The following is a 26,972-nucleotide window of genomic DNA, read 5'->3' as shown; positions in this document are numbered from 1 at the left end:
TTATATTCAGACGGTCTTTGCTAAGCCTTAGGACACATGGATGTAATAACTTATTTATTCCACCCGCAGGAAAAAGGCCATTACTTGAGAGTGAGAGAGTGAGAGAGAGAGGGAGGCAGTGAATGGGATGGGTGATAGAGAGAAAAGACAGAGTGGAGCTTCAACTTACAACAAAATGTCAGTGGGTGGGTGATAAATTCCCTGCAAGTTAAAGCCTTTGCTTTGTTCTCTTTTTTCTGTCTGTTCATCTTCTCTGGCCTAAGTAAAAGATCACTTTGCTGTGTGTGTCCTAACGACAGGGTTCTTTCCATCCATGACTTATTCATAAGCTTTAATGCAGTCGATGTTTTATTGATCGGGACTGATCATTGCCTCCTCCCCTTGATGTGACCATGTCCTGCAGAAAAGAGGGGAGTAGAGGACTGGGAGGCCTGCGACAGAAGCTGGCTTCAGTGAACCATTCTGGCTGTGCTTCTGTGTGATGGATGGACAACGAGCGTGGTGTGTGGAGTTTTGGAACACTGTGTGTGTGTGTGTGTGAAGGAGAAAGAGGGAGAGATAAGAGTTTAGATAGGACCGATCGGGCAGAACAAAGCTCATCTTCCTAATGTCCTCTCTCTGAGTGAAACAGAAAAGTTTCTCCAATAGCCCTCGAATGAACCCATCACTCATGGGAGAAAACCTCTTGCTCCCTGTGAGGAAAACTAAGGGATGGAGTGTGCATGATGTTGCCTAGACTTTGACTTTCGTCTCTCTCATTCTATTCGTGTTTTGGCCTCAACCCCGTGGAGCTCTCTGGGAGATAGAGGAGGAAGGGGTCCTTGCTCTGATTAAGTTTGAATTCCCTGCTCTTGGCAGAGGAGCTGCAGGACTCCTAAGGCATCATCCGGAAATGCTCCCATCACACTGCGGCAGCCTTGCCAGCTTGATCCAGCCTCATTGCCATATGAATAATCATACTTCGGTAGCTTGGATATGCTGAATGGGTCTGAGAGGTATGTGTGTGTGTGAAAAGATGGGGAGACGAAAACGGGAGGAGCTGAAGAGCAAACTGGAGGTGGCTGATAGGGAAGTGAGGTTCTCCATGATTAAGCAAAGGGGTTGAATGAGAATAAGGCTGTGTACATAGCCTTATTCTGGCAATCATCTTGTGAGGGAAAATAACTATTGCAATTTGCATTTCCAAACAGTGTTGATGCCATCTAAGCATGCTCCATCACATAAGATGGCTGAGCACATTTCTCAAACCCTAGGGGCCTGTGAGGTTTGGTCTAATGAGAGAGGATCCTTAATGGTTATTGATAGAGCCCACGAGGACAGATTCTTACCCTTACTCTCCAGTGAAGCAGTGCACTCTGCCACGACTTAATGAAGTAAAACTTGTCGCTTCTGCAGGATGATTTAACACTACAAACAGCTTTCTGACAAGAGATGACTATGATATGGAAAATAGATCAAATAAAGCAGTTAAAGAGGGAAAGAAAGGAGTGCAGAGCATTAATGATGTGAGGAAGGGAGGGTGCAAAGAAAACAAAAGTTATTGATTAACAGATAGCAACCTAATGTAAAAAAAGAGAAAAGACATACTGAAGGCCATTACGAGTAATTTACCATCCCAGCGCTACTGCTGGATCTAATTGGCCATTGTCCTGGAAAGGTTTATATCTGTCACTCTTGCCATAAAATCTGCCAGCGTCCCCTCTTCTCTCTATGGATTTATGTTCCTTCCTTTCATCTGACATCCCCGTCTAGGGATGTGTAATTTAGAAATAGCCCCTTCACACACCTTTCATTAAGAGCACCCCTGTGATCTTCCTAACACTTTGCACTGCGATGATCCTGCCAGCTAGGATTTGAGTTATGGAGGTCTCCTAATGAGGAGAAATGTGAAGGAAAGGGCAAAGGAGTGACATGGAGAGGAAGACTTAAGGAGAAGGGAAAGACTATTTAGCAGAGCTTCAGGAAGGTGAAGATCAGAGGACAAAGGGAGGAGAGCCAGAGTGATGGAAAGAGGCGATACCATCTTGATTGAAACATATTACTGACAGGCGACAAAGGGAGAGGGGATGTCTGAGCCACGATTAATAGATTTCTCAGACGTTCCTATTAAAGTTTCATGGTTGCAGGTTTCCTCCGGCCATTACGTGATGCTGTGTGTTTTTCTCATGCTCAAATACAAAGAGAGCATTGCCAGGAACACCATCGTAAGCATTCTTGTTAATACGAGGCCTGTACATATTAACGTTCTAAAATTAGGTGTAGCTGCTTCACGCGAAACTGTATAAAGAAATAAATCAATTCCAAAACCAATTTCCCTTATGAATATATTTGCACAAAAAAAGCCAAACAACAGCAGATTTTGTCAGGAAAGAAAACAAACGTGGCAGGTAATGACAAGTTAATCTTCTATAATGACATTTTATTTCAAGGAACAGAAGCCTTTCAAAGATGACAACTTGTAGAAAAACAAATTGTCCGTCCTAGCTGTTTCAATTGAAGTTAGTAAATATGGAAAAAATAATAAGAATAAAATCCAATATAACAAATGATACAAGAAAATGACCCTCATTTTGTTTATATTTCAAAACATTTATAATATCCGGTTGTATCAGGGTTATTGCACTTGTCTTGGCCAAAAAAAGAAAACCTTAACAGGAGTGACATGATTTGCTGAGGACAGAGGACTCTATTAAAATTCCATGGTGAGACGCTGTGAGGTGGGCACAGGTGCTATCAGCTGTGCAGGTATTGGAGGTGAACAACAGAAGGAATGAGTCACAGTTTGGCTGTTTCACTTTTAAACCACGGATGCACAGGATTTGTCTCTGATACACTGTATTTGACATCCTGAAATGCATAAATACGCTTTGCAATTGGATTAGGTGACAGCCAGTTTAACATAATGACACATGAATAGGTGGCATGCTGTAGGAGTCGGGATTGTGTCATTTTTGTTTGCCACAAAAATGTCCTGGTTTGCTTCGATTTATGTTCGCCAATTTAATAAGTCTGCAGTTTGGGCACGACACCAACACAAGCTAGAAGGCTGTTCAGAAACATCCTCCTCTGAAGCAAAAATTAAAGCCATGATCTCTGACGCAGTGATACATACATGATCGATAAAGGAAGTAGTAATCTGCATTTAGAGGAAAAAAATAAACAACCATTTTCTTAATCCATGACATGGGAGAATAATCTACACGAGTGTCCAAACTCCCTGTGCATTTAATGACAAATCTATATATTTCTACACAGCCTTCATGTGTGCGGTTACCTCTGATGAATCATATTTACAGAAGTACTGGCTTTGTTAACATTATGATTTATTGTGCAGAAGAGATTCTTTATTTAATATAAAGTAGTGTGTGAGTCAAGTGTGGATTTATGGCATGTCAACAGGTTTACTACAATATCTTTATAAATAAATTCAATTTGAATTTTACTCAACTGTGTATATAATATTTAGAAGAATCTTTCTGTAAAAATGCCATGTGGTGTTTAGTTATAGGCGGTCATGTTGATTTTAGGCCTGAAAACAGCAAAAATGTCAACTATGTTACAAAAAGTCCCGTAATTATATATTGACCCAATTACATTTCATTTTCACACAAAACTCATCAACTATTCACTAATGTACTATTTATACCCGCATTCACATGGAATGAATTACTGACTGTATCTTAATGATTGTAGAGAACAGTGAAACAAACTTCCTGACCAAAGAAAGAGGCTCCATTCATATGACACATGTTCTCCATTGACTGACTAATTGCTTCAAACAGTGACAGTCTGCCTCTTTCAGAGTCATTGGTCTATTCATACTGTTCACTGGGACTGTCTTCCCGCTGAAAAACAATGTAACACCCTGTGGTGTTTCCATGCTGTTCCAAAGACTTAATCAGTTCACGGAGGAAGTAAAGAGACAAGGCACAACAACAGGCAATGCATCATGGTACAGGGGACAGAGAGCTAGGGGCTGTTTAATATGACCCTCTGTGTGCACCACAGCTTATTCATCAGAACAAAACGGGGGAGGTGAGGATAAATCCATCTCATCATCCACCAGATGCATTGCCTGAAGTAAACCCATTCAAACTCATGTTCATGCATGCGATTATTTTAAAATGTACATTGGGAAGTGTGGCGCGCACCACTCCAACCGTAGATGTCGTGCGGGGCGGTTCACTACATGATGCATACGTTACGCTGAGGATGCCTTCTCCCTTGTCCAGGCTGCGCACAGCGAGGCAGAAAAGGTCAGTGATGCAGAATAAAACAGTGTACTGATGCTCAGCCAATCAGAATAATCACACAGGTTTGCCGGCGCCGCAGCAGGTGTAAGGGGTTGGATGAATACCGTTATCCCACCATAAACTAAAGATCTCGCTCACTTGGACACAGGTACCCACCGTTACTCATACAGAGGAATTAATGTGGAGCAAATTCAGATAAGAGCATTAAACCATTGTAAAGACTCTATCTTACATTGGCTCATTTAGCGATTTTACAGTTTCTCTAGACACGGGAGCAATTGAGGAAATAATTGAGGAGAACTGCAGCGGTTCTAGCCATGTATCCCATGAAAATAAACCTGCTTATTAGTGTGACTTACACTTGAAACAGACCTCGACATGAAAACAAGCATCTTTACTGTCACTTGCTTCAGATATACGACCGGGTGTGGATTAGACATGCCTTCTTAATTGCCCGTCTCCACCAAGGGGCTTTTAATCAGTCAACAATCAACAATTACACTGAATTGTAGTCTCCTACAGGCACCAGGATTGTTCCTTCCAATTTTCGACAGCCATTATACTCTTGTTCACAAAGTAAATGGCAATGAATGACGTTAAGGAGAGTGGAGCACAGAGGAGTTAACAGAATCACCTTAATGGCTCCCCAATGTATAACAAAGCAAGACAGGAGAGAGGACAGATATGCTGGAGGGGAGTCTGATAACAAGAGGTTTGATCGTCCGGACTGGATCATTGTCTCTGATTAGACATCATTGCAAGTAGCAGCCAATTATTTCTACAACACCCCAAAAAATTAATACACGACTCCATAAAGAAACCCAGGAGGTGTTTATTAAAAATGGCTCACTCTGTTGTTGTACAATTAGCTTAGCTGTTCTGGTGATACAGAGCAACGGCTATTGTCAGGTGTTTCAGTGTAAAAGAGACAAAACCCGATTCTGGAGAAGAGCTGTGCAAAAATCAACCTGATGACAACCTGAGGTCTGTTCGCAAGAGAGAGGTGGAATCTGTTAACTCTGTGGACAAACTACTGGTTGTCAACGGTTGGCATGGTTCTAGAAAATGACCAAAAGCCTAACTGGGTGGTCAATTACTGAAATATACACAAATGTGGAAAAACTGCAAGACAAAATTCCAATTCACTTCCTTCTACTTCTCTTTAAATATTTTTGAACCACCATAGTAACTTGTGTTTTATTATTTAATTGCTCAGGCACAGATTTCACGTTCAGCAGACCAAAAGATGGAAATGGCACATTTCCTACTAACCAATCAACTTTCTGGAAAAGATTCTGCTGACACACAGTACATAGTTGTCTCTCCATGTAGCAGCTATGCAACAGATTTGTTTTCTGGTATGTGGGAAATGAAAGATCTGTAATTATATTGTACTGATGTGATAATGCTTTTGTGATGCACATGTTTCACTTTGACGACACAAAGACAGGAGTCAGCTGACAGTCATGAAGTGTTACTTATAGAGAGGAATGCCGAATGCACTCATCACATGATCAACACCTGGATGGACATGTGGGTACATAGCAACCAGTTCATATCAATGTCTCCTATTGTCAGATTTTGCAACTCTAATGACATTTGCATCTGATGTTCCCTTATTTGCAAGACCAAGTCTTCAATTTAAAGTGCATTAAAGCCTCACAGGGCGGCAGTTGTGACTGTTTTGTCATGTTCTCTTGCTCTCAGTTCTAATGTCCTAATGCTTGATTTAATGCAGTTCTCTCTCAAACAGGCTTCAGAATAGTTCCATTTCCCGATTTTAACAGTACTGCACTTACATTATTGTATGTTTGTTGTTCCTGCTATGACATAATTTCCCTATGCAAAGGATACTTATCTCATTGTAAACCCCAGCATGTGTTCGAGTTGTTGCACGAGAACGAGAATTTCATTTCAAGCTGCGCTGCAATGTGAACCTTCTCATAACTGCTTCAGAAAATATCTAGCCTAGATGGGGATTGCTTTATGAGACAAGTCCGAGGTCTGGGAATAACTGATACTTGCCAAGCAGAGCAAAACTTTCTTTTTGCCTTCATGTTTTTTAAAAACATGCAGACTATGTCTTTGGTTTAAATTGAAATTTCTGTCGTACCTAATACTCCTTTGAAGTTTGAAATTTGAGCTCACGAGCGTGAGAAAGAGAGAGAAAAACACATTGGAAAGATAAACTTTTATCTGTCCTTCTGAGAGCACTCGGCATCAGCTTACAGGTAATGAATAGTGAGAGCTTGTGCTGTCCCTACTCTCCCTTTTACTTAAGATTTTGCATTTTTCCTTCCCTGCAGTCTCTTTTATAACTTGGACTTGGCTGTAATTTTGTTTCTTGGTCCAATATCTGTCCCTTATAATGTCCTGCGCCAGCTATTCAACAGTTTGTTTTTTGTTCAGTTTCTCACCCCATTCTTCACCCATGTTCTTAATGTCTTTTACTCTCTGTCCCAGTCTGCCCTTTACGTCGATCCAGGGTTTCAGAGGGGAGTCATTCCTTGTCTGATCTACACAGTCTGTCATGTGACCACTGAGATGGCTCTGTCCCAGGGGCAGACAGCCATTATGAAGACTGACTGGTCACAGCAGCGCCCACACATTTGGCAGGGCTGGCATAGCTGCCCCCTGCTGCTTCTTTCAAACAACCCCCGTCTCTAACAGAACACTGGCGCCTCCTTAATCAGCGAGCTGCTCAGGTGCCCCGACGAGCTGTCCCGGAATCCTGATTGCTCTGGAGAAATTTGAAAATTAAAAGCCCGTTTACACCAAACTGGAAGCAATGATTCTGACTCCTCCTCTGTCGGCACACTCCTCAATCAAGGAATGGAGAGATGTCATGGACACATATGGCCAGAGAAGAGGAGGAGGAGGAAAAAATTAAAGGAAAAGAAAAAAGTGCGTGTCGACGAGACAGAGAAAAACAGAGCTGGCGAACAGACTGGCTATTAGGCAAAGCCTTCTGTCACATGAAAACTCCCCCGCCCCTGCATCCAAGCCCTGTCATCCAAGCCCTTAGTGTGAAGGACACCCAGACAGACAGATCAGAAAATCTGGGCTCCAGACTGTCAAAACTCTCATCTCGCCTGATAAAAGTCTCATATGCCTCATCCATCCCACCCTGCTTTTTCCTCTGCTGAATGTTAAACACACTGTGGAATTAAAGGACTTCCCTCGGGGAGCGGCTAAAAGATCTTTCGCTTGTAACAAACAAAAAGATTAACTGTTATGATCTCTATCATGAAACCAGCTTTAAAGTTAAACTTCCAAAGCAAATTTTGGGCTGCACTGCAACTATATTAACATCAGACTTTACAGATGGCTCTGCACAACCCGAGCCTAGTTTGGGCTTTATTACCCTGAACTTAAATTTGTAGTTTTGCTCCTGCATGAGCAGCACAGAAAGATGCAACACTGAAATACAGCCCTGGGGCTTAAAGGCTCCCTGATGCTACCTGACTAATAAACTTTTATGTGTACTAATGCATCCTGTAAAGCATCAGTCATAAAAGAGGGTGCCATTTCCTGAAGGTGACACGCCCCTATTGGATATCTCATGATTGAGAAACTGGAAGCAATTTTACGATTTTCTGAATAAAAAATGCCATGCCCATTTCTTCCTTTAATGACAAAATTCCCCAATATTTCATTTATCATAATGGTTTACAAAAACAGTGGGCAAATGTCTTGTTCAGAAGGGAAATGTAGTTGTGCAAATGAGACCAGAAAAAGATATTAATTTTCCATTCACATCCCCCTCTTCACAATGCAATGGTGGATTAAGGTGATTTTGTAAAGTGTGTGCTAAACCTCCAATTAGAATCCTGGGGTAGTTAAATCCCAACCATCTCCACATTCCTCTCTACCCAATACTATAAATCTCCAGTGTGACGAGGCTGCTGAATTAAACATGCCAACCTTCGCACGCTCCTCCTTCCCCTCATTGCGAGAATAGCTGATCAGAGGGACAAAGCCAGGACTGGAAGAGGCACATTGGCTTGAGTGTGCTGCAATGTTGTTGCTGAGTCCAAGCGTGGAAGGAAGACATTTTTCCGATGGTGTGTGTGTGTGAGTGTATGTGTGACTGCTGTTTCTGTGTTGACAGTTCCTACCTAGAGCAAGAGGTTTGATAAGGCACTGATTCATTGCCCCTTGGTTTAGCCTGCCACTATCGTCCTCCTGCATCTCCACCAAGCTGAAATCAGACCTGTAATTCCACCCGAAGGCTAACACACTGCAATATGCAAGTGTGTGTGTGTGTGTGTGTGTGTGTGTGTGTGTGTGTGTGGTTAAAGGGGACATAGGTCAGACAGCATGAGGAAGGCATCTGTGCGTGAAAGCGTCTTCCTGTCTGTGCCGAGTTTCCTTGTTATTTTCGTCTTTTCACTAATTATCCGAACCGTGTGAGAGTGTGTGTGTGCGTGTATTGTGTTTGTGTGATTTTTGGAATGAAAAATGAATGTTTATACACAGTGTGACATCTTTTGAGTGCTTTTGCTGTGTGTGTGTGAGTACTGCATGCGTGATAGGGTGCAAGGCGAGGAGTCAACAGATTCAATATGACAATCTGCCTTGTGGATAGAACACTGAGAGAGGAAGAATATGAGTGTGTATGAGTAAGTGGGTGAGAGAATATGCAGAGATTCCAGAGAATCTATTTTTCCTGTTTGTAAATGGGTATAATTCTCTGACAAGAGCAAGACGGGAGAAGAAGGAGCTCTAATTGCCTAATCCATTTCCCGTAGAGTACGTCATTTCAGCCTTACCCAGGTCAAATAATGTTATTGTCAAAAGCAAACAAAACTAACGAGCAGCAGAAGACTGCCGACACCATGCAGCATGACCAGAAGACCAATTACCAACTGGCTGATTGCCACTTTCCTGAGGTGGTGATTTCAGTTGAAACACTGACATTTTCTGATCCGTACAGTCCAGATGTTGAATGTTCAGATTGGATGAGCTGTTCCAAAGTACCAAATATAAGGGTGGCAGAGAGCATAGATTGTTTCAGTAAAAATATGGCTGTCTGACAAGAGCAATTCATGTTATTGCTACAACTATTTTCAGTCCTACTAGCAGTGAGGCTCTGGTGAAGTCTGTGCGTTGGACTTATGGTCAGGCGGTCACCCTCTTTGGCCCAGACTGAAATATGTCAACATATGTTGGCTAATTCTTAATGAAAGGTTCTCCAGGCATTCATAGTCCCCACAGCAGAAAGCCTCCTGACTTCTCTGATCCCCTGACTTTTCATCTTGTGAGTCAGTGAGACAGAAAAATGTCTCAACAGCTCTTAGATACTTTGGCAAAAAAATGAAACTACCATTCATAGATCCCAGATCAGCAGTTCGAATGACTTCTGCGATCCCCTGATGTTTTGTCTCAGGGCGCTATGAAATTTCTACATGATTCTTGAGTAAAATATCTATTGAATGGATTACAATGAAAATTGGTACAATCACATTATTTTCTATACAATCTCTAGAACTAATCCTCGATTTGTCCAATACTTGGTGACATTCATGACAGCCTCAGTTGTAGTTTGCAGTGGTGTTAATTAGCACACGTCAGCAGGATAACATGCTAAAGTGAAATGGTAAACATGATAAACATTACCTGGTAAACACACACCAGCATGTTACTATTTTATCTGTGAGTATTTTAATTTCATTTCATTCGTTTCATAGGAACAGTGCACATTGATCTCACTGAGTTAGCCCTGAAGGCTTAATTTCATCTGTTGTCCCCAGCCAGTTCTTAAAACAGCAACATAAAATTAGACGACTTATCATGAACATAGCATTGACCTCAAAGCAATTATTCTCAAAGCTGTGCCTACTTACAGCTTCACAGAGCCACTAGTATTGGCTGTAGAGTCTTTAATTCATTCTCAAAATAAACTTGTTTTGAAATTTACTATTGATTCAAATTCAACAATTCAAAACATTTAAAACAAATGTGTTTCATTGTAAGAGAGATCATACTTTAGAGTCTATGAGACATCTGACTGCCATTTCATAACAGCTGCATCAGAGCTGCGTCTCGCCAGATGTGTTTTTACATGTGATTGACATGCATGCAGATGTGCATATTTAATGCAGAAATCTAACTCCTGTCAGCTAATCTCACTGCACCGTTCTCTCACTTCTTTTTGTCTTCTCGCTTTCTAGTTTTCAAATAAATGCATACCTACACTCACACTCAGCAAGACACACACACAGACGCACACACTCCCCAGCTATCTGTTTTCAGAAGGGGAGAATGAGCTGTAATTAACACATTTGGATTCAATTTTTACTTCTGATACTAATTCCTCACAGCCTTTCTCTTAACAGAACACACAAACTGCAGAAGCGTCTGTGACAATGTGATTATTACATGGGACGGCTAGAGATGTCTGGATGGGTAATTTAATGAGCAGGTGCGAAGGAAAAAAGAATTAACACGACAGGCTGGGAGAAAGGAGTGCAGCGCATAGAACCACTGTTCTGCATTCATAAATAATAAAGTAGATAATGATGCATCAACACATTTTACGATGTGACATAAAGATGACAAGTTCCGCCTCAATTTACAGTAACAGATAGAGAAAGGGAAGGCAAGAAGTGGAAAAAAATGAGTGGTTTCTCATTCTAAGTGACTCAATATGATGCTCACTACTGGGGTAGATAGCACAAGGTTATCAGGAAATGTATTTGTTCAAGTACATACAGCAATATATGGGCCAGTGGAAGAGATAAAATGCTCGAACCAGGAAGCCTACTGAAGTTTACTGAACTAACCTATTGTTGCTGTCTTGTGCACTGGAGCCTCCTGAAATACTATTTGCCACGCTTTCATTCATTTTTCATGCCTTTCCTTTATGTATTACCAACCTGCCCAGAAAGCTTACTGTGGTTCCCGTGTTTTCAACTCCCCCTATTTCTTCCCTTTCCTCTTCAGTAGTCATCCCACATCTTCCTTGATGGAGTGGAAATACATCTCTACAGGCTACACCTTATGCTCATCTCCTCTCAGCCTGTTCCCAGCCTCCGTCTGCTCAATTTTATTTCTAAAATTTAACAATGCAAGTTTGCTTTATCATTTATTTTCATATACATATGTTTCTTGCGTGTCTTTTTTTTGGACTAATGTTAACATGCACAAAGTTCTTTTAGACAAGAGCATTAGAGTTGTAAAATATGAACTGCAAAGGATCCTAACTTGTAGCTTTCTGTTAAATCTGACCTTATCCCATTCTGCAAGGTAAAGTTCAATAATTATGAATATTTAAAGAGATCTGTGGTGCTCCTTGTTAAACTGTTAAATCTTTCTGTCTTACCAGTTTTCCAGTGTCATCAGAATAAAACAATCACTCCTTTTTGCATGGTATGAAATTACTATGCTGACAAGCACCTTTAGCACACATAAACACAGCACACATAATACAGTATAAATGAGAACACAAACACACCTCTGCAAACAGACAATAACTGCAGTACAAAGGCAACAAAAAGTGTGTGGGAGAGAGATGCAGTTCACATACGTGGCTTAGCAATCCATTATTCATAGGCACAACAGACTCAGAGGATCAACATAAACACTCCGCAGTAACCCGATTCTGGCACACTATGGCCTTGGATGCATCACGGACACTTAATGCAGAACCTTTGCTCTCTGGGATCACAAAAAACACACGGCTCTCGGTGGAGCTCTCATTGCTATCTACACAGCAGATCAATACCAGAAGTAGTCTTAAGCACGCTGTGCCCCTGTCCCTTACAGGGCTACACAAAAGGAAATGCACAACAATCCAGCAGCAGTGGGCTGCAGATGTGGTGAAGTTCAAAATCCTGAAGTACATCCAAGTTATCAGGTGGCAGTTCCACCTGCGGTCAAGCCAAATATGAAAAGAGGGAGTATTTGTTGAAAATACATTCATAGCTGTCAATTTGGTTTTGCAAAAATACATTGGTCTCCTGGTCTCCTTCACATTTTGACAGTTACGATTCTTGCAACTTTAACAGAGTATTTAAGTAGACAGCTTGCGCTTCCCGACTTCCTTTTGAGCCTTCTTACTGCACTAGACGAATTGGAAAAAAACTAGACACCTCCAAACGCAAAAGTAAAATAGATGGGTATTGTTAAAGCAACCCCAACTCTAAGTCAGAGGTGTTGTTTCTAGATAAATTACCTCATTTATATTCAAGAAAAGATTCAGGAGAAACAAATAACTGCCATTAGTCATCACAAAAGACAAAGCTACCACAATCGCACACACACATTCACACACACTTATTTACTTCCTTGAACACCTCTGCACACACCCCTCTCCAGACTCCTCTAAAACTATTTGATGTGATCCATGAAGCACAGATGCACATATGCCCACACACTCAAACACACAAATGAATGACATCTTAAAAATTGGGGAAACATTGTGTCTGTGGCATGAATTATGCATGGTTATAGTCTCTTATCATCTAAATGCATGTCTCTCTATTTGTCAGTTTGGTTTGTGTGTGCTTTGCATTCATTTGGGACCTCAGATACACCCCTGTGGAATGGTGATGGCGTACAGAGAGAAGGAGAGGACAAGAAGATGGAGAGAAAGAGAGACAGCTGGGGAGAGAGAGTGGAAGAGAGAAGGTATAGATGAGTTTTACAGTCATAACAAGCAGCTGGGCCTCACATACACACACACAGGAAAATAGATACAGATGCAGAAACTGGTTAAATTATTAAATGAGGGCATGATCACTCTCACACACACACAAACAGAATGTCATAAAAGCGAGAGGGCCTGTAGTAGCTCCTTTTGTAGGCGATGTAAATTTTTCATTAGACGAAATGCAGCTCCCTCCCATCCACGCCTTCATCTCTGGGTTCTGTCCTCTGGCCACGCTCCCCAGACACCTCCTCGTTTCACTCAACACATCTTTTTGACCCAGTGAAGGGCAAGCAGCTCAGACAGATAAGCTGTGTCCCAAAGTACCTGCTTTGCTTCCTTGTCACCCCCTCTTCTTTTTCTTGGTTTGCTCATGTGAATGCACGCCATGATTGTGGGTGGTCCGCAGCCTTCACTCAGTGAGACAGTGAGTGATTTTCCCCATCGCTTTCTTCTGTCAGCGAGCATGCGGTGATGGCAGATTACAAGCGGGGGATTTGAGGAAATTCAAAAGCGGAGAATACACGAGTACAAGATAGGAAGTGCACACACAACAGATTTTTAGGTAGTTAGACACTACAAATAGTGACCAGATCTCAAAGAAAAGACGGTACTGCAAAACCTGAGCCTCCTTGGTTAAAAAAAAAAAAAAACAACTGTAATCTTACATTATGACTATTCTAGTGTTTACAATTGCAGTGGATCAGCTGCTTTAGTTGCCTAAATGCTCTAGTATGTTCACAAGCCAGTCATTCATTCTAGCTGTCTGTTGTTTGGTGTTGTGCAGGTCGCCTACAGCTGCCTGCTGTTACTGAAAGTGACACTATCAGAGCAGCAAAAACCTCCTGCACAGACGGGCCATTAGATTAGCACTGTTATCACTACAATACATCATTACTTAAAGGCCCTGCACATCCATAGTAAACCCAACAGGGTCATTTCAATTATTTTGGCTGATTTAACCTCCTCCCAGGACTGTGTGGGTGTATAAGGAAGTGTTTTATTGACTCCATTGTTAGCTTTACTGTGTGGGACAAATTACACCTTATTATTCTTACTGACACATGGCTTAGTGATATAGCTGTAAAGTCCAACATGATAAAATTATGTGTTTCAGTCAATATCAACAATTAAGAAAATACTTAGAATTTAGCAATTTACCTTTAAATTTTAACACTTTAAGCTATTTATGAAGGTTCTAATTTTTAACATAAGCAAAATATTAATTATACATTAAGAATTTGCACATAAATACAAATAAATAAGGAAAGATCTCGTCTTGATGCACATGAAAAAAATAAAGCAAGTAAAACCCGGAGGTGGACTGAGGGTGACCAGGGTGAAGCTGTGAGGCCACATCAGCTTCAGCGTACACCCTCAGTGTGTGTCAGCCTTCAGAGCAGGCAACCGAAGTGGTTCATCTCCATAGAGATGGTGGGGGATACTGAGCCGTGGGTGTTTTCAGACTGTGAAGTCTGTCTTGCAAGAGCAACCAATGGTACTTGCTGTCTCCAGCCTCCAGCAGGGAAGGTCTGTGGGCTTGGACAGAGTAGGAAAGAGTCTCAGGGAGCCTTAGGCTATCACGCCTCAGAAGACCAGCATGGCCGCCACCGAGGCAGCGATGGAGGGTGAAGGATTCCATTATCAACGTATGACAGGCTGCTGATGAACTAGACAGGGAGTTGTCATTCTTGCATCTGAACTTTGTGTTTCCTTTATGTATTTTTATGATAGTGTGCATCTAATGTATTTACTGTTTTATTGCCCAGGCCCACATTAGTATATGGGTCAATATATAATAGAGGGACTTTTGAAGTCCATGGGATAGATCTTGCATACATTTTTATTAAAAGTAAAAAAAAAATAGTTTTTTTTATGTTCATTAAGATCATGTCTTTACAAATTCTATAATTATTTATTGTGGAAATCACTTGTTAATAAAAAATGACTGGATATCACTAAAATGTCAACTTAATAACAACCACCTTCTATGTAGCTAAACAATAATAAAATGAGCTGATTCAAAAATTGTTTTGATTGTGTTCTTTTTATTAAGTTGAGATAATCATGACAGATATTTCTTTTTTGGCAATATATCAAATTTTATATGGAAAATAGCAAATTGTATCTGTGTGCCAGAAATCACTTTCAACTAAGTTCCCCATTACAAAATCACCTCTCAAGGAAGTGTGTTAATTCCAGATCACATGACCTGCTCCACATGATGTCATTTCCTCCCAGAGAAGACTGGCCAGACTCCAAGGCTTTCTGAGTTATTTAATATAAAGTAGTGTGTGAGTCAAGTGTGGATTTATGGCATGTCAACAGGGTTACTACAATATCTTAATAAATAACTTTCAATTTCAATTTTACGCAATGGTATATATAACATTTAGAAGAATCTTTCTGTAAAAATGCCATGTGGTGTTTGGTTATAGGCGGCCATGTTGATTTTAGGCCTGAAAACATAAAAAAATGTCAACTATAATACCTGTCAACTATGTTACAAAAAGTCCTGCAATTATATACTGACCCATACACTGTTTGGTGACATCATTCCCAGCATGGCTAATCAGTCTAGAAATGAGTCAGAAAAACTGAGATCTGAGGAGATGTGCAGAGTCTTTAATGTTAATGCATTCAAATGTTCTAAATAATTATTAATTAACTTTTTGAAGTTTGTAAACCCCGTATTACCGTCAGTTCATTTATTTCCAGTGTATCAGTGTAAGTTAGGCTATCTGGATTAAGCGTAACACACATTTCGGATGTACTGGTGTAAATCTGTGTAGGCTGTACAGTATGATGAGTCTGTGTTTATGTAAGACAGAAACTGTAGGTTTACACAAAGACAATATCTTCCCACTTTCCAGCTGTGTGTGTTTGTGTTCTGGGACATACATGTATAATAAAGTGAGTGAAGCAGGGGAAAGGAGCTCCAGAGATTTAATGGAGACATGAGTGATCGGAGCGACGAACAGAGGAACCTCACATTGTAATTAGAAGTGCTGCACTCCCCAGTGAGATTTACTTTTATTCTGTGATTACACTGTATGATTTATATACTCAACAGGCCTCCAATGCTCTTGCTAAGCAAACCTGCCACATGTTGCGCCAGTTTTACTTTTCTCCATTTACTGATCGTAATGTGACTTTTGACTGAACCTGAACCAAAAAACAAACCAGAATATCAGATGAAATAAAAGAATTATTTTTAGTTATTTTTTTACTGAGAAGATCAGATGTGGTTTCTGTCAACTAAACCTCACACTTTCCTTGCGTCACAATAAATTATACTGACTTAATCGTCATCATTTGCTATATTCGTATTTTTTATTTTTTTTAAACCCCTCTATCATTCGGCATTCTTTTGTACTTTGGGCTGGCATGTTTTAATACGGTAAACCTTATGACTTCACGGATTCATACTTCTTATTTCTGTCTTCTCCTGCATTAATAATATTTCTGTCTGTGAATAAAACGTGACCTCAAACAGATAAATAGACAGATCTTTTCAAAAGAATATCAAGCAGGGTGTAAGTACAAAGGAAGCGACTGTGATATGTTCATACGGATGTGAACTGTAAAATCCACATGTGCAGACACAGATTTGAAGCCCACTTTGATACATTTTCCTAATCCCTTTCTATGGAAGATACAAAAAAAAAAACATTTTCACAATGTAAATGTAATTATGATCTATTTCTCATGAAACTATTTAAAATCTAACTTTTTTTGACATATTATAAGAATGTCTCATCTGTAATTTGATGCCTTTTGGAGATTTTTCCATCTTTCCTTGGCTTCTTTATGCACATTAATACAAATTTTTACCTGGGGTGCCCAAACTTTCAATCCCCACTGTATTCTTGCACCATGGTGATCAATGGAATGCCTGCTATAAAACGTTTTCAAATCGCTGTCAAAATAAAACAGATCATCTGTGCTTTAATTCTGCTGTCCAAAGGGTAATGCAAAGACAAGACAGTGTGTGAATGGGTTGAAGAAAAGGCACAAATGGTAGAAGTGGCTTTGATTATGCTTTTGCTGCTGCGGTTTGAGTGCTGTTTATGTGTATTTTTGTCATATGATGAGTCATCAGCTAAGAGAAAGTAGACAATCAGTAACAAGTGCTGAACATTTTTTTCCCCAGGAAATGGCTCTGCTTTAAGGCATCTCATAGTCTTCATTTTCTATTCTTTATGTGGTCAGAACGACAGGATACAAAAACATGAGGGAAAGCTCACTGTGGAAGCAGAGAAAACAGTGAGTTGCATTTCTGACAAGACCTGACTTACCGATGACACTGCTTCCAAAAATATTTCAAATCGCTGCTTTTCTTGGTGGCTTTAGGCTATAGCAGTGCTTTCAGATACCTGCATTTAGAAATGTTCCAGTTTTTGTAGATGTTTTGGAAGCAGCACTGATTTACAAGCGTCTTCCAAATGGGCAACAAACTGATGTGCAATGGATTACTTTATTTGCTCTGGAAAGGATCAATGAGCAACTTTATATAAACAACACAATGCAAATAACATAACATACAGTAAGGCCACGCAAGGCAGGAAAATAATTGACTGTATTTAATAGAATTTTCCAAAAATGAACACAATTCTTATGTAAAGTCGCTACTGTTTACTCCCAGGGGTAATCTGTATTTGCTGCAAGGGTATGTTTTTCTTTTTGCAAGCAACGCAGCAAAGGGAAACCCAACGCAATAAATACACAGACGCTAATTAACATCATGCGCCATGCAAGTTTGTGTATGTCAGGAAAACAAAACATGGTTTGATTACATAATAGGACAGAATGTGTGCATGAACATGTCACTTAAGAGATGATCTGTACTGGATAACTTGGAGGATCAATGAAGACAATGAATGTGTTTTGATCAGTTCCCCCATCATTTAAAAAATAAAGAGGATGGACAGAAAAAGAAATAAAAGTGAACCCTGTGAGCAGAGTCCTAAAAAACTCTTCCTTGATGACGAGACGTCCCAAATTTACAAGCAAAAAACATTTCAGCCATAGAAGCCAAAAGGCAGTGAAATGCTTCGATGCGTTTACTGAAAATAAATCTTCCAAAGTCCCAACCGAACTGCAAATTTAAGTCTAGCGAGTGGAATTCCTTAGTGTACACCCGTCGTTCTGTCATTGTCTGTCTTACTGTATTTGCATCTATTTCTCTGTTAAGCACGACACCTCGGGACACAAACATAAAAGTGGCTTTCAGGAATTAAAGCGTCACTGTTGTGGTAAGCCCTTTTCTCCCCAGCCTTCCTTGTGTGTATTTATGTGTGTGTAGATAGTCTGAGACACTCTCCCCTCCTCTGTTGATCAATGACATGGTGACTCCTAATGCACCACGGCTTTATGTGATCACTGGGGGCTCAGACAGTAAAATCTAAAAGGAAATGAATGGTGTGTCATTTCTCCCAAGAAGCCAAAACCCAACTGGGCATGTACATTTACGCTACAAGACAGAGACAAAATGCTAGCTATGAATTTAATTGCTATATTTCATTATTTCTTTTGAAATTCAATTTACATCACAGGCGCAGTGAATGTCAGAATAAGCTCAAGGAAGAAAGCAGAAGATGTATTTCCACCTTTGGGCATATAATTACATGCACATGCAGTGCGTACACACAAATACAGAACGCACACAAACATGATTTAGGAAGAGACTGCAACAGCTAGATTAGATCCAGATGATAAATATTGTCTGGTTTACCAATTAGGCGCATTCATACATACACATACGCACAAACGCAAATAAAAGAGCAAGCACACAAGACAAATGCATGCACAAACATATGTAGAAACCAAAAAGTCAGAGAGAAGGGTTGTAAGAGAGGTACACAGATTAAACGGAAGGAATGAAAGTGAAATTTGTAATGCATTACATTAGAGGCAGCAGAGAAATGATTGGGCGGAGGAGAGTAAAGCAAGATTTATATTCAGAGGAGGACAAATCTTTGCAGGCATGGAGTACGTATGTTAAGAGGCTTGGGGAAAGGCGGGGGCTTGTATTGATGGGCAACTCCAGGAAAGATGCGTGTGGGTGCAGGATTGTGGTCCTGTGGGGATGTTCTGTCTACGGCAGCGATACGGGGCTCAGACAGCGGATTAGTGTTTCTGCTCCATAATCAATTTGCTGTCTGGATCCCGTTGCACAGAACCCTAAACATCCACTCCTTGCTTGATCCGCCAAAACGTCCCTTCTTCTTCTCTTCACTTGTCCCTGCACAAATTTCACTTAATTTCTCTTTTTCCCATTCACACTTTCGTTTGCTTCACCTTCAAACCTTAGGACGTCTAATCTCGATCACTCAACCCACAAAACGAGGCTGTCCAAAACATACTTTTCTTGTTTGTTTCTTCCACTAACCCCTACAGACCTTATCGTTCTTCTAGCACTTCTCTCCAAAATGTGTGCTATGTTGCAGTAGCCACAGCACATTCTGCACAGACTGCATTTTAGGGTAATATAAGGGACTCTGGGAGTAATTATACTTTGTGTGTGTGTAGAAATGTAGAGGTTAACCTTGACCAAGGGCAAACTATTAGCTTCATCTCACCCTAGGGTCCAAGCTCGCTGCCATCTGCTCCAGAGCTTAGGGGTCATAATAGTAGCTGACCAATCAATAACATATTACATGTTGGCACCGAGCACCAGCCCTGGTCATGACTCAAAAGCAAGGTACATTACACTCCAGAGACGAAAGACAGTACACTTCCCACAAGCAGGAAGCACCACAATATCAATAGAGCAAAGTGAAATTAAATATTCTACATCTGTTTGCAGGAAACAAACATGTTTTCCATCAAAAGTATGATGGCCTTCAGCTGTCTGAATCTGTGCCATGTTTGCATATGTGTGTTTCTGTGTCTGCAGAGGGGAGGAGCACTTTGTGATGAAACCCCGCAGAGAGACAGCTCAGGGGGAAGGCAGAGACACCAGGTGGTGCTAGGAGCGCTCTCAGACATTTTCATGTCAACAGATCAATAAGTGTGAGACTGGGAGAGGACTATCCATTTCAGATTGTCTGACACGGAAGGAGATAAAGGTGAAAGATGTAGTCATGGCAAAAAAATGACACAAATAAACACCTAGTAGCTGAAAAATAATGCGGCTGCACCTATCTGTCAGTCTCCCTTACAGACCTGCATGTATCTGCTTTGTGTGTGCAGAAATGCAAGTACTATGCCGTAATAGAGGGCGAGACTCGACCTCGCTAATGACGCAACAACTTCTCTTCAACTTCATGCATACATGAATATACAGTATACATAAACACACGCACACAAACACAGCCCCAGCCTGTCAGCCACTGTTGGGAGAACTTTTATTGGACCAGGCATATTGTCACCTCCTCTGATTCCATTGAGGACACTCAGATGAGAGCAGCTAATTGCCTTGCTGGGGCACCAATGTGACCGAACAGGCGTAATGTGTGCACTGAGTTTGTGAGATGTCAGATGAAAGAATTGAAACGTGGAACTGAATGAGGGGAAAAAAAAAAAACAAAAAAAAAAAACTTAGAGCACGTGTGTTTACATGTGTGTTATGATGCAAGATGAATACCGAAAGCACCTGAGTGTGGAGGTATTGAAGGGTCTGCTATAAAAAAGGTGAACATGAATCACACTGGCAGTCTTACCTTGGCCTGGCCTCAATGTCGCGCTGAAAACAATGAAAAAGAGAGGGAGCAAGGGAGAGAGAGAGAATAAAAGATATTTAAAATCTTTGCACAGGTGTTGAGGATAACAAATAAACGGTAAACAACATAATTTATATCAACTTGGTCCACAGCTGGTGTGGCTCTAAATCAGACCAATTAATTTTCAGTTTCATCCACCAGTTGAGCTCATGTATATTCATGAGCGTTTAAAGGAACAAAGCACCAACTGAGCTGCAAACATTACTCATGTACTGGCTTTTCTATTTAATTCTGACTGGGGCTTAAAACATGTCAAATCTGTGGACATCATTTGTTGACTGCCAGTATGGGACTCTGTAAGCAAAACAGTTATTTCTGCGCTAAATAATGAAATTTAATCAAATGCGACACAATGTAAATACATTATTTCACAAAGCTTACCTGTAAAACTTAAATTCTAGCAAAATAGTAGCCATATAATCTGCATACTGGGTATATAGCATACCGTACATGCAGGTTTAGTATGTATCCATGTGTTAATGTGAAACTGCTGTCATGTATACAGTTACAAGTAAACCATTCTTGATCTCAGTTGGTCTGTTACCGTTAAAGATCTATGCCAGGCAGGATACACTGTATAAAACTATGGTTACAATATTAATCACCATCTGATATGCTATACTAATCAAAAAATTGTACTACAAGGATCGAAATTCTTAAAATGACATCTAAGTCTCCTCCCTCATTGAATATTTCAGAACTGACACTAACATTTTATCTTTACCGCAAATGTATATCAGTTCCAAATACTGGTTATCATTTGCCTTAATTACTGATAATCTTTAACAGCCTGCCAGTAGTATGTGAAGTGCAGGCTCAAGGTCTCTCATCACACTTTTGTAAGTTTCCTATTGGACCAGGCTCAGGCCCAGATTTAACTGCCAAACTAGTTATGATGCCACAAATCGTGACTGCAAGTACACACAGTGTTCTCAGAGTTCCGATGAGCAGAGAGAAACTTTCCACTTTCAGCAGATGAATCTGAAAACAGCCTTCTAGTGTCAATGTTTGAACACACATCAAACAAACATCCAAGAGAGGAAACAATGACGAAAGCACTTTTTTGAGTGCAGGGAGACTTATTTCACTGCTCAGCACTGATTGTACTGTAGCACTGGACCTTGAATAGCAGAGCTGAGGCAGCTGCACCGGAGAGGGATTTTGACACTGTGTAACTAACATCATCATAAGACAGTGGCTCCTTGGCAGCACAGCAGATAAAGAGGAGAGCAGATGAGTGGAAGCGGCGGCGCTCTGACTGGCTGTCTGCCTCTCTGACTAAGATTTGGCTCTCAATTTAATTAGTTTCAAATCTAGAAAAACACATAGTTTCAAACATGGAAGTCGGTGAGATATTTCTTGGCTTACCTTGTCAAACACTTCAGCAGACTCGAAAGTCAATTTGTGAAATTAGAGGACAAAACTGACATTCACTCAAGAAGCTCTTGACTGGTTTCTGTACGGCTGCCTCGACACTCATTTGTAAATGGGTCAATCTATAATTGCAGGACTTCTTGTAACATAGTTCGAAGGTATCATAGTTGACATTTTTGCTGTTCTTTGGCCTAAAATCAACATGGCCACCTATAACCAAACACCACATGGCATTTTTACAGAAAGATTCTTCTAAAATATTATATATACAATTGAGTAAAATTGAAATTGAAAGTTATTTAAAAAGAAATTCTAGTAAACCTGTTGACATGCCATAAATCCACACTTGACTCTCACACTACTTTCTATTAAATAACTCAGAAAGCCTTGGAGTCTGGCCAGTCTTTTCTTCAGGAGGAAATGACATCATGTGGAGCAGGTCATGTGATCTGGAATTAACACACTTCCTTGAGAGGTGTTTTTGTAATGGGGAACTTAGTTGGAAAGTGACTTCTGGGACACAGATATAATTTGTTGTTTTCCATATAAAATTTGATATATTGCCAAAAGAGCAACATCTGTTATCAATATCTCAACTTAATAAAAAGAACACAAAAGAATTTTTTAATAAGCTCATTTTATTATTGTTTAGCTAATTATAAGGTGGCTGTTATTAAATTGGGATGGTTATTTAGTTGACATTTTAGTGATATCCAGTCATTTTTTATTAAGTTATTGTTGCCCAATAAATAATTACAGATTTTCTACAGACATGATCATAATGAACATCAAAAACATATATATATTTTTTACTTTTAATAAAAACGTATGCAAGATATATTCCATGGACTTCAAAAATCCTGCAATTATATATTGACCCAAACTTCTTTCTGTTTCTCAACTGATACTGGTCAACTGACCCATCATTAGTTGATAGCAAACTAAGGCTGGTTTTAAAATGGCCACAAGAGAGAGGATACATGAAGAATTCCTACAGTCTAAACTTTAAATGAAAACATGAAAAATGTAAAAGTGAATCCACTGTTGCCTTTTTAAAAACACTGAAAAAAGAAAACATAATTATGTTGTTAGGTAAAAATGCTATTGGTGCATACAATTTTAATCTCCTAGGTGAGCCCATAAGTGGACTGCATTGTATATTGGACATCATTAATCAAAACTATTCCTAAGTGGGTAACTGCTACAATTTAAGAAAATATTTGCATATTAAAGTGCAACACTGAAGTCACCCTAACTTTATATTAATGTTAATGATTCCCATTAAGATGCAAAGATCAACAACTAAGTAATCTTACCAACATGTCTGTGAGGCTGGTAGTGATGAATATCTACCGAGGTTATCACTAATTAGATCAACGTTGGCATTACTTCCGATGACTGCACTGACACAGACATTACTTAAGGGCTTCTACCAACATAATCCCATTATTTTTTTAATGGAAACTTTTGGACTTTTTGGTCAGATGAACTATGCATGCTAATATCTAAAAGCAGAATATACTGTGTTCGTATTTGTCTGGTTTCAACTCACACTGGTTAGTTTTTTAGTATTCTTTCTATTTAAGTAAATCAGTTAAATGCAGAATTTATTTACCTGATAAGTGTTTTGACTGCATTATATTAAAGCAATGAAAATGTTAGTTCCAGTAGTGTGCTTTGCTTTCACTTAGTCCAATTAAGAGTTTTTTAGTGCCACTGCACACAAAATCTAAAGAAATGTGCTGTCAGAAAGAAGCTGACAGCTACACACCTTAGCTCCCATTGCAATTACTATAGTTAAGCTTTCGCCTGTATAGAACAGAAATGATATACCTTAAGGACTGAATAAGCCCACATTTAACATTCCCTACATTATTCACATGGCCTGGGGCACATCAGTCATTAAGTGCACACACAAAAATCCCTCTCTCAAAGCAAAGAACAATCTAGATTGTGCGACTGTCTTCAAAGGATACAACCTGAAGCAACTCCTTGCATAATTTATAAACAGCACTAACTTCATAGAACTTGTCAAACGAGAACTATTTCAGAAATATAATGTTAATGTCACAGCTCAAATGAAAACCACAATGCAATTAACTGTGTAGAAAACCTCCCTCTAAAATGAAAGATACATATCATTTGACATTTCATGTTCATAAATATTCAAAATGCAGGAAAAAAAACAAGCACATTATGAAAACCCAGAACGCTTCATTGGTAAACGGTGAACCTTTTAAGCCCACAGAGGTTTGCAATCAGCCAACATGATGAGTATTTGATAAATGATCATTTCTTGTTGTTCCAAAAAAAATTTAAAACAAACCTAAATCATAATATGCATAATAAATGAAAAAACAAAAACAAAAACAAAACTAAACAGCCTTGGATCACAACTGAGTCAAGGTTGAGTCGCCAGTGAACACAAAGAATGTCTGACTAACAAGAAATCTTGGCTGTTTTCTTGTTTGGCCTCCTTTAAAGCTTAAACAGTGTTGAACCCCCACCTTCTTTCTCTTATAGGAACATTTAAGTGAATTTCATACATTTTATATACACTTCCAGTCAAAAGTTTGGACACACTTTCTCATTCAGTGCTTTTTATTTATTTGTATTATTTTCTACATCATAGATTAATACTGAAGATTAACACTTATGTTTATAACATAATTCCATATGTATTCTTTTTTTCTTAATTCATCTACAATGTATAAAATAATTAAACAAAAAACATAGAATGAGAAGGTGTGTCCAACCTTTTGACTGGCAGTGTAAGTACAAGCATGTTTATAATTATACTGCTACCTGGTGTATCTAGCTTTACACTTCTGCATTCCTGTCCTCTCTCTTAGTGTGTGCATTTAGTTAGTGTGTTCATAATGCTTTATGGGTACCTCTACACTGTTTTGAACACAGCTTTCTGTGTTTTAATCAGGGGCATGTCAGTGTTTTATTTTTACTTTGTAATTTACTCTACAGTCATCAGTGAATGTTCAGGTGAACACTGAATGGCTGTAAAATTTAGTACCTGCTGGCACTTTTTAATGAAACTGTGGACCCTAAGAGCTTTGATAATAAATAGGCTCAGATTGAGACAAAGTCTCTTAATATATTCTCCCTCTGGCTTCTGCTGATTGGTCAATGCAATTTTCATCCCAGCTGACCCTCATTATTGTGTGTCTATGGGTGTCTACACCTGTGTGTTCCTGTGCCTGCATTACTAACAGAACCAGGGGTAATTTGTTTGTTTGACCTAGAGCAACAATTCTTGCCTTAATTATGTGATTTATTCCTGAGGAAGCTGCTAAAAATATGGGTTTTATGCAGGTGAGAAACCTTTTACATTATTGCTGTACACATTCCACAGGCTTGTTGTTAAAATGATTGCAGTATTTGAGCTTGATATGCACAAAAAGCTGCAAGTCCTTTTCCAGTTTAAAAAAAAAAAAAAAAAAATTGAATCAGGACACTACTTCCAAGAGGGCTGGAGGGTATAATTGGGCAAACAGGATCAGATTGTGCTTTATAGAAAGAGAAATAAACAAAAACTTGAAATGCAAACGGGGTTAACATATGTAAATATGTATTCTCAGCCAAACAAAGCTGAAGGTAATGGTTTTGTTGCAGAGGAGACTGTTGTTTTTCCAGTGTCAAATCAGCTTAAATCATGGTTTCAGTCATGAATTTCAAATTCCAAACGCTACTTTACATCACTACTTTTGCATCAGAAATGTCTCCAGATATTACTACTGCAGCTTTTCATAGTAGTGTAGAGCTTAAACAACAGACTACTCAGAAGATCAGCCAGACGGCTCTCCATTCGAGAGTCATCTTGGTAAACACTCCTGGACAATTATTTTGGAACGACATAACTAGCTCCCTATTTGACTAAACGAGGACATGACATAAAAAACTGCATGTAAAGAATCATCGGTCAAATCTGATAAAAACACTTAAAACTTTGGTGACTTTAAGGCTTAAAATGTGGGTTCTCCCTACAGGTTAAACTTCCACTACATGTGTGCACAGTTTGACAACAACACAATATTTATGCATGTAGATCAGCATAAAACTGCTAATACACTATATAATATACATCTAGGTTGGTCTTGGGCTCTGGCAGTTTGAGACTGACATTCAAAAATGCCAGAAATGGCTCAGCTCAGTTTAGATGAACTGCAGTAAAAAGACAAGTGAAGGACTATAGTTCCATGTGTGACTGTAGTACCAATATGAAGCAGACAGTGAAAGAGCGCATGAGCTCATAGGAGAATTTATGTTTGAGTCAATTATTCTCTTGGACCATGAACTGCCACATGCATAAAAATAAAATAAATAAAACTGCTGCAGGTGTTAGCAATTTAAGGCGAACTTGATGCAGTGCCTCCTACCGACAACTGTTTTGACACCGCTATGTTCATTCTTTTCTAATGTCACAGTTCCAAATATTTCCAAACTACACATTCAATTTTGAATTATGTGCATTCACAGTAAGATACATAGTTATATGCATTGCTGCATGAGCCCCCACCCCACGCACACTTTCTCCAGTTACCATACATCTCCAAACGACAGTGCCTATTACTTACTCCAGTAGTAACTAACACGTGGGAACAAACAGGGTAACCATCGGCATTCAATTAAGGCTTTAATGAACCTGACCCACCATGGATTAATTTCTCAGCAAGAAAAGCAATCTGTGCATCAGCTACAACCATTACTATAGTCTCTCTAGTCGTGCACAGCATCTCAAGGGAACACTAGAGCCTCCTCGATTGACTATGTGGTGACTCAAATATAGCGAGTGACAAATGGACCAAAAGGATATTTTAATTTGGGGCCTATAAGCAGTTCTCTTCAATGATCAAATGAGACATGTGGGATTGAAGTGCTGCAGAATTTGATGCAACTGTGAGTGCATACATTGCATTTCTGGCAGGCTTCATATACTATATATGCAGCCCTCTTGAT

The 26,972-nt window shown here is 39.6% G+C and overlaps 1 protein-coding gene across 3 annotated transcripts in view; it reads right to left on the bottom strand.

The window, feature by feature from the left end:
• The window catches only part of trim44 (tripartite motif containing 44), a 65,262-nt gene that overhangs the window by 24,275 nt on the left and 14,015 nt on the right, over positions 1-26,972 (bottom strand). For 2 of the 3 annotated variants that reach the window (XR_008601158.1, XM_023263223.3), the window contains exon 5: positions 20,568-20,590. The exons of the other annotated variant lie outside the window; for it this stretch is intronic. Coding sequence is in view for 1 of the 2 variants with exons in the window: in XM_023263223.3 (XP_023118991.2) it covers positions 20,568-20,590 (23 nt within the window). In the remaining variant the exon portion in view is untranslated. The remainder of the gene's footprint in view (positions 1-20,567; positions 20,591-26,972) is intronic. 3 annotated transcript variants of the gene reach the window in all.

This window comes from Amphiprion ocellaris, chromosome 3, assembly GCF_022539595.1.
Source record: "Amphiprion ocellaris isolate individual 3 ecotype Okinawa chromosome 3, ASM2253959v1, whole genome shotgun sequence".
NCBI classification, from domain to species: domain Eukaryota; kingdom Metazoa; phylum Chordata; class Actinopteri; family Pomacentridae; genus Amphiprion; species Amphiprion ocellaris.
The sequence above is the reverse complement of the archived record's forward strand: the minus strand, read 5'-3'. Positions and strand labels throughout refer to the sequence as shown.